This window comes from Zingiber officinale, chromosome 9B, assembly GCF_018446385.1.
Source record: "Zingiber officinale cultivar Zhangliang chromosome 9B, Zo_v1.1, whole genome shotgun sequence".
NCBI classification, from domain to species: Eukaryota; Viridiplantae; Streptophyta; class Magnoliopsida; order Zingiberales; family Zingiberaceae; genus Zingiber; species Zingiber officinale.
The window spans coordinates 110037542-110046575 of NC_056003.1; the positions used below are offsets into that span (position 1 = coordinate 110037542).

At 36.7% G+C, this 9034-nt stretch overlaps 1 protein-coding gene across 2 annotated transcripts; it reads right to left on the reverse strand.

The window, feature by feature from the left end:
- Positions 1-2863: 2863 nt before the first annotated feature.
- Positions 2864-7791, reverse strand: LOC122024140 (NAP1-related protein 2-like). 2 transcript variants are annotated; one of them, XR_006123343.1, is made up of 11 exons: positions 7542-7791; positions 6739-6861; positions 6357-6407; positions 6077-6148; positions 5846-5959; positions 5700-5758; positions 4616-4676; positions 4403-4459; positions 4199-4243; positions 3041-3206; positions 2864-2960 (listed from the first exon to the last, which is right to left on the reverse strand). XR_006123343.1 is itself a non-coding variant. In XM_042582696.1 (10 exons), the coding sequence occupies exons 1-10, from the start codon at positions 7653-7655 to the stop codon at positions 3141-3143; spliced, it is 762 nt and encodes a 253-aa protein (XP_042438630.1). In that variant the 5' UTR covers positions 7656-7791; the 3' UTR covers positions 2864-3140. The 2 variants fall into 2 exon arrangements, 1 of the variants encoding a protein (XP_042438630.1); XM_042582696.1 differs by having other exon boundaries at positions 2864-3206.
- Positions 7792-9034: the final 1243 nt, after the last annotated feature.

The following is a 9034-nucleotide window of genomic DNA, read 5'->3' on the forward strand; positions in this document are numbered from 1 at the left end:
TCTCTGATGTTAAAACTATTTTTTGAAAGATTAATTAGCTTTCGTATTAGTTCTCACTTCTCAGATTTTAATGACTGCATAAAAGCATTCGATGTCCATTAGAGGCCTACTAATTTTTCTTTATCTTTAATTGTGCTTTAACTTCACCAATAATCAATATTTTCAACCCATTCTGCTTGTCTTTTCTTTTTGATAGTGAATCCAATAATTCAGTAAATTTGTTATTAATGATTGATGATCTTGCTTGGAAGCTGAGTAGATGAGCGGTTGGCCGGTGAGGTGACAAAAGTGTTGACGGAGAAAAGAATTCGAGCTGGGAGCTATGGACCTTGAGCTGGAAGTTGCAGATCTATGCACATCACAAATAGAGCTAATGAGAACGTTAGAGCGAGAATCAGGGAGGGGGTCTCTACCACAGACATTCCAATGTTCAAGTTAGAATAGTAGCAAAGTAAAATAGGGAAGAAGATGAACAGTAGAATAGTATATGTGGATGTGTGGACGTGCATATGCGTACCTAGCCAATGGAAAGGACTTCTTTTATACTATCTCTCATAACCTCTATAATAATGATGCATCAGAGAATGTCAAGTGTCAGAATCTGTCGAGTAGGATGTACAATAGTCTTCCCCTAGGCAAAGGAAGGTTTCATTATGTGTATATGTCATTAATGAAATATTATCTAGTAAGTAGCTATTATTCTTTGATAGGTTATTGTGATTCTCTGATAATTTCGTCTCCTAGAGGGAGTACGATCGGCCTGGAGCCAACCTAATTAAGCTGAGAACCATGTTCGTGCGAAGAGTGGGGAGTTGAATCCTATAGGTCTGGCTGGCTCTATATCCAGCCGGGTTTATATTGGGAGTCATGTCCATAAGGAGTGAGGAGCTAAGTCCCATAGGTCCGACCGACTTTGTGGTCATCCGAGTTTATGCTGGAAGTCATATTCATGAGTAGTGAGGAGTTAAGTCCTATAGGTCTAACCAACTCTGTGACCACCCGGGTTTATGAGGGAAACCCTATACATGAGGAGTGAGGAGTTGGGTCCCGTAGGTCGGGCCAGCTCTGTGGCCGCCCAAGTTTATGCTAAAGCCTTGATCATGAGGAGTGAGGAGTTGAGTCTCGTATGTCTAACCGGCTCCGTGACCGCCCGGGTTTATATTAGAAACCCTATTTATGAGGAGTGAGGAGCTTAGTCATGTAGGCCCGACCGGCTCTGTGGCCCGGGTTTATGCGGGAAGCCCTGCTCATGAGGAGCCAAGAGTTGAGTTCCGTAAGTTCGACCGACTCTATGGTCGCCCGGGTTTATGCGGGAATCCATGTTCATGAGAAGTGAGGAGCTGAATCCCGTAGGTCCGGCTGGCTCTGTGGCCGCCCAAGTTTATGCTGAAGCCCTGTTCATGAGAAGTGAGGAGCTGAGTCCTATCGGTCTGACCGACTCTGTGGCCGCCCGAGTTTATGTTGGGAGCTCTACTTCTAAGAGGTGGTTCGTTTGGATACATACACCCTGACTTTAACTATCACCTCATATTGACTTTGACCGTCACATCATGTTAACTATTGACCTCACATTACCTTTAGAGTTATTCATAACACGTCGTATCAATTGATTAAAGTTAAAACCATGCTACAAATTTTAAGATACAAGATCATGTACTGTGAGTTTAAATAGTAAATTTTTAAACATATAAATTTTGATAAAATTTATCAAAAGTTGCTATAATGTCGAGGGTAATGACACTCACTAATTAATATCATCAATAGAGTTTTAGGACTCTCCTAATTTAAAAATTATCAAACTTTTAAATTTTTGAACGATAAGATCAATTAATTAGTTTCTGACGAAACTGAGTGATAACTTTAGAAACTTTGAATCATTTAAAAAAAAAAACTAATATACTCCTATATAAAGCTTTTTAAAGCAAAACTAATATACTCCTATATAAAGCTCCTTAATGTATTTATACTGGTCTAAATTTGATAATGTAAATTTTAAAAATAGTGAATTTTTGAATGGGTATGTAAAAAATATAAAGAAATTTTATGATTAATCCGTAAAAGAAACTATTAAATTTAGATATGTAAATATAAATCTATTAAGGGGATTTTTATGAGTATATTGATTTTGATTTAAAATTATTTAAATCTGTCTGCCAAATTTTAAAAAATATATAAAAATGATGACGTGAAAAAAAAAGAGAATGGATAGTTAGCAATACACTGTTATTTGCATATTATAAAAGTTAACTATGTTAAATGAAAAATCCTATAATTTAGCTGCAAGGTTCAGTAAAATGCCGTTATTTGTTCTTAAAAATCCCTGTTCGTAGTTCTCAGATTGAAGTCACTTGCGAAAACATTGTAGCAATGGTCGATGATGGGACGGCTAGCATCACCTGTCTGCAGAATTAATCACCGTGGTGAAGTGCTGCTGACGAAAATACAGCATTGAAAGTCTGAGGAGTGGACCCTGAATAAGTACAGAGACAGATGCAGAGTTGCAGCAGCAGGGCCTTCAAAATAGGTGCATCATGGTGTGTCTCTTCCGTACGTGGTAAAAAGATGGTGGGATTTCCATGCAGTTGAATGCGACAGGAGAACAATCCACACACTGTTCCTCTTCCTTCTTTGATCTTTCTTCATCAAGCGACTGAGTTGAACCAAAGAAAAATGGGAAAAAGTTTATGTAAAAAGGTCAGTGGACATCTCACACGGCCACCTCATAATCATCTATAGAGGCAGAGTTAAAGATATAATGTATGCTTCTTATTTCTTTCATTAATCAAAATATAAAACAAGTGGGTGATTCGAAGAATTTGCACATTAACATCTCTAACAACCAGAAGGAAAGGACGGAAGCATGTGAAGAAAACAGAAGAATTTTTACGCCATAAACGTTCACTAGGATTGTAAAAGGAGCAACATGCATGAAGTCTTTGGATGACCAAATCCAAAATGCTCTGCACGAGAAAATCAACAGGTCATACATCTGCAGCAACTATCTATAGCAAATAATTTTAAACCTAATACAATTCCAGGCCTGCGGGGAAAAAAGGTGGTCATCCGCTCGTGTTCTGGATATTTTGCAACCAAATGCAGTCAGCTCACGGCATGATCAGCATGGCTTGATGTTTTCAATTTTAACTGTCATCCGCTTCATCATCTTCGTCTCCTGATTCATCCTCATTGTCAAACTCGGATCCTTTCTGGCAAATACATCAAACAATCAGAACCTCATTTGATTAACAAATGGATTATTATGCAATAATCTGCAAAGGTATAACAGTAGGAAAGTAAGCAGGGTGGTAAACTCTGGTTTAAAACCGTCATATCTACAAAGGATCAAAAGGGAAACTGATCGCACAACTTAGCTATAGTATTGGGTTGCACTAAACTGATTACACAACCTTGCTCCTTAAGATGACAAATTAACACCTGCACAATTTTGCTAATTGAAAGCTGTATTTTTAATGTGCATTGGAAAGACACAATGGTAGATAGGGAGTGAGACCAAACTCCATCTAATAGGAAAGAGTAACTGTAAGCAAACACTTGAGAATGGGGAAAAAAAAATCTTAGGTTTTAAGTTTTCAGCTTGCTTTAGCTGGAAGCATCTCCTGACTGGATGAAGCTATAAGCATTAACAAGTATATATTTCCATTTATACTTGTTTGTGGCTCCATGTGGAGAATGAATTTTTTTGAGTGAATAAAAATATATACCAAAACTAGAGCAATAAATAATAACTCTGATCTCCAAGTTCTGAAACTTCTTCCATTGTTTTTATCGGAAGAAATCATATTAGATATCTTAAATTGTGCGTCAACGTACTATGGACAGATATTTCTTCTCCATGAATCATGCAAGGAATCAAGAGTGCTCTTTTCACATGATTTGTAATAACCAACCCAAGTGACTTGTGCTTGGTTTACTTGGGTTGACAACTGGGAAGGGTGAGAAAGGCAGAGCAAAAGAAAAAAAATGTAAACAGATAAATCAGAATCTATGTAAAATTGTGTTTCTTTTCCTTCCCTTCTCCCTCCCCTCTCCTTACCCAAGTAAACTAAGCCTTCTAGTGTTGTTGTCGTGTTAACTACAAAAATATTAAAATAACCGGGAGCCAACATAGCATAGGGACTGAGGAGCTGTCATTCTAGGAACGTCAAACATGCTAAACTTTCATGGTTCATATAACTACCTCCTCCTCGTCATCATCTCCCTCAAAATCTTCATCATCAGCCTCCTGTACAACCAAAGGCCAAAACAGTTTAGTCTTTTAGGAGAGTCATCAAGGAGATTTCAATTTATGATACTAGACCATACAGTTCAGCAACAATCAGCTGTTTCTTTTACTATTCTTGTGATAGTATGTGAAATAAGAGAATGAGAAAACGACACTCACATTGTTGAAATACTTCAATGGATTGGGCCATAAATCTTCCTTTAGGATCTCAGCCACCTTCACGTAAAACAATTATTATTTCCAGACCCATATGTGAATGTACATGTGGGCAGAAGGTAGGGAAAATAAGTTATTCATATAATGCTGCCAAGAAAAGCCTTTTTGAAAGCAGACAATCATCAGTAATGTGTTGATTACAGATTGAGAACATACCTCATCAGAGAATCCTTCAGCAAGATTTTTTTGTTGAATCTCACTGAACCAGGAAAAGAAACTACAGAAAAGAATGAGAGAGGCTAAATAAGAATAAACAAGTAAATGAGATGCACATGTCAAGCTAGAAATTGACAAGTTCATGGATCAACAAATAACAACTGAAAGAACTTACATATCACCATACAAATGGATGTGACACTGCCATATAGATAAAGAACATGAAGTTCCAGCTTAAAACTATTTTTATATAATAAAACAAGTCACTAGGTAGGCTGCACATAGGATGATCTGTCTAAAGTGAGAGGCTTTCTAAACAAACTACTATTTGCTAATTCAGGAGAAAATCAATATCCAATTTTAGGGTCAACCCATTGAACAACTTTTAAAGAATCTACCCCATATGTAAATATTTATCACATCAAAGATATTGGTATAAAAAATGATCACTTGGGCTATGTTGTTTTCATATAGCCATAGAATTGGAAGTGAAATAAATGAAATGTCAAGTAAAGAAACAAAAAAAATATTCTTGCCAAATATGTTCCAAGAATATTGTTCTAATAGTTTTGTAGGTTACCTGATTTACCAGCAAGTTTGTGTCGTAGGATAAAAAGTTGAGGACTATTGTTATTCTAAAACTGTTACAACCACAACTAGAGTACAAAAAAAAAAATATTTTTCACAATATCTCAAATATGTGCATGCATGAAATTAAAAGCTGTTGCTTAACAAATGAATGAGAAAATTGAATATAGAAAATAAAGTATAAATTCCTTTCCCTTGACTGCTATTCTAGATAGTTGTATTTTGTTAAGGGCATTCAAATTTTTGCATACTAACATTTTATAACTAGTGTGATATAAGGTAAATTAAGCACTTGAAATAGTTTATCATCCACAGCATGAACACTTTCTGAACACATTGTCTATAGTATGGTGAATCGGGCACCAACTTACTGATTACAAACCAGGGAAAAACAACTGGTGACACAGCCATCACAACAAAGTATTAGAGTTGCAATTTTTTGTATGCCATAATATTGTAATGGAATAAGATTCAATATAGGAAGACACGTACAAACCTTTCTTCAGACAATGGTCTCTTACCCCCTTTCTTATGAGCAACACCATTTGCAATATTCTAAAATGAAAATGGAGAAGAATAAGATGCAAATGACAAAGAATCAAACACAATGATTAGCAAAAAAAACACTATAATAATCCTTGCCATTCCTTCCTTCCACTTTATTGTTGTGCCTGTTATTTTCGTAGTTCCTTCATCAAAGAAGGAATATGTCTTTGTCAAGCTTGTATCTTCAAAATATGGATTTGGGGAAAAATTCTGGGCATGCACAGAAAGGCAAATGCTAAGGATAACGATTAATACAGAAAAAGAACAAATAAGCAGCTGACTTATATGTACAAGTCATGAGGCACCACAATGAAAGAAACAACTCACCAAGGTAATAGAGTAGCCTGACTTCACATCTTTAAAATCCTCTACATCTAAGGAAACCAAGTATTTTAATATCTGCAAAATGCTATGAAAGTCATCAAGAATATTTATGGAGGAATAGAGAGTTAATGATGTGCTGAGAAAGACAAAGCGGCAACTTTGAAAGAATGCCACTCACACCCCTAATGCCGATTAGGTATAATAACATAGATTGTGAGCAAAAGTTTGGTTCTACTGAGTTTAAAATGTCCATGCTCATCAGACCAAGATGGCAAGATCATACCTTTTGGTCTTCCTCGGTTAGAAGATCAGCAATAACTGGATGACTTAGAAACTGCATGCAAAATCACAAGCAAATCACTTTGCAATTTAAGTTACAAGGTGGCAAAAAAGTGATTCGCTCGCCCCTCTCTGCCAGCCCATCCCCAGACCAACACAGAAGAGGTAAATCACAGATAGCTAAATGGCGCATGGAGGAGAATAGACACCCGGCTACTAGCTGAGATTTGACCCCAGACATTATGGTGCCAACACCACCATGCGCTAGCAAACTGTCCGTCCCGAGGGGACTGCAATTTCAATTATATATATATATATATATATATATATATATATATATATATATATATGTCAGGGAGAAAGAAAGATAGAACATAACAACATACTGCAGTTAACCAGAAATCTGGAATAGATCGAACAATCTCATTCCTCTTCCCATAGATAGGTCTGCGTATCTCATTATATTTTTGTTCCACCTCCAAAACCTTGTCACTTGCCTCCTCGTTAACCTACCAAGAAAACTATCATATAGACAAATAATCATGCTTATAAAGGTAGAACGATAAACTCAATTAGACTCTCCAGAGAGAATTTTCAATGTGCACTTTGAATGGATTTCTCACTCGAGAGCAGCAAAATAAGAGATATTGTGAATCTTATATTATGGGGCCAAAAATAATTGAAGTTAGCAAGGTATGACAGTTCAAATCCAACTAGCAAATTGTATCCTATACACCCACATCTTATCAGGCCGTATAGGATACAATTCGCTAGTTGGACTTGCGACGTGGATGTATGTGCACAAACTTCCTCCCATAGAAAATCAACTAGATTAGAAGAATAACATAAGGTTTCAAGCTAGCTTATATTGAAATCCGATTTCCAAGCTTTTTCATCCAGCAAATATATTTTTGCAAGGCTCAAAAAAATATTTTGGATAACAAAGCATGTTTCAACTTGGGAAGACGGGAGATCAAAGAGTCAAGTTTCCGTTAAAAGGACTATGTCTTTGATAATCAAGCTTCAGCATTCAGCATTTTACTGGGATCCTTCCTAGACACCTCGAAGTTTAACCAAAAACCTTTTTTTTTATCTGCGCATTAACTCCGCACCTAAAACTAAGCAATCGGGCACATAAAAAAAAAACAGAGTCACTTATGATGTCAAAGTAATTTAAAGAGTCCACAACCTTCTCGATTTCGTCTTGGATCTCCTGAAGCCTCTCGATAGAGAGGACAAGCTCGCCGTCACTATGGTCGGAGGCGGCCTCCTCCACCTTCGACTTCTTCCCTTTATCCACCATCGTCCCGGTTCCCCGACCCTTCCACACCAGAAACCCTAGCTCTCCTACTTCCGAAAACGACGAAGAAGCAGCGCGTCTAAAAGAGAGAGGTTTTACCTCCGGCGATGATGAGTAAACCTAAAAGGAAACCAGCCATGTGTAACTCTTAAAGACGGGATGTCTTCACCTCTTACGGTCACCTCCGCCGTAAGAGTTCCAGCTGTCGCGACCTGAAACGGATCCGAGGAGAGGGACGTTGGAAGTAACTACACCGCGTAAAACCGATAAATCATAATGGGTTCGGATGACAGGGAAGGCGACCCGTTCTCGGGTGGACAGAACCAACCGCCGATCTCCACTGCCCTCGGGCGGTTGGGCTCCATCAGCCGTCCGATCTGCAAGCCAATCTTCCTGATGGACGGTCCTAGGCACTGACATGTCTCGGAGAATCCAGCCAGTCAGAGATACTGGAGGAGTGGGCCAGGGGAATATCGGATAAAGCGAGCCGCTGCACGTGCCTAAGATCCCTATGGAGCGTAGGCAAGCTTCTTGGGGACCCACACTAATTAAAGCGGAAATATATACCTTATCTAATTTAAATTTAGTTTTTTTCAAACCCGTAAGTCATAATTTGTAAAATCACGATCCTACGTAAAATCGATTTAGGGTCAAGATCGAATCGGTCAGGATCGAATCGTAGAATCGTACGATCCTACCAAAAACCCTTAAAATCTTATCATACATGATTAATAATTAGAAAAAATACTTTAAAAACTCATTTACATATAAATAGATAACTAATTTTACATATATATGCAATCATTTACACTCAACACCTTAGATTATATTACTACAAATTTAAATTAATTAGTAATTTAACTATTATTCTCACATAGTAATAATATTTATATTTTCATATCATAAAATGAAAGAATATAAAATTTCTATTAACACAATAATAATAACACATTCAACGTCAAAAATATTTCCTTGGTTTATAAGATGATCTAATTTAAAGGCCAACAAAGCACCTAACGTACATAACAGAAGTTATTGGATCCTTTGATTCAAATATGAACGTCAAAAATAATCTTCTAAAGATTGGTTGATGTCACACAATACTAGACAATAGGCATCCAAAAATTCATCATTTTGGAGGAAAATGACAGAATATTATTGATAAAAAACTAACTAAAAAATAATTAAATATATGTTTAAATAATTTAAAACCCTAACAAGATGAAAAAAATATAATAAAAAATAAATAAAATCTTCTAGGCATCTGAAAAGGATTTAAATAATATTTTTTGGGTTTGAAATAGGGTGGTTAAGGATAAACTTTGAAATTTATTAAAGATCTCTGAACGAATTTGATATATTATAGGTCCCGTGGTTCAATC

What these genes read in the sequence shown, in the direction of transcription:
- LOC122024140 (XM_042582696.1), bottom strand. Translation starts at nt 7,655, where the DNA reads ATGGTGGATAAAGGGAAGAAGTCGAAGGTGGAGGAGGCCGCCTCCGAC. An exon ending in TCCAAGACGAAATCGAGAAG is followed by an intron (nt 6,862 to 7,541) that starts GTTGTGGACTCT and finishes TTTTCTTGGTAG; the next exon opens with GTTAACGAGGAGGCAAGTGA. An exon ending in TAAAGTGGAAGGAAGGAATG is followed by an intron (nt 5,759 to 5,845) that starts GCAAGGATTATT and finishes TTTTCATTTTAG; the next exon opens with AATATTGCAAATGGTGTTGC.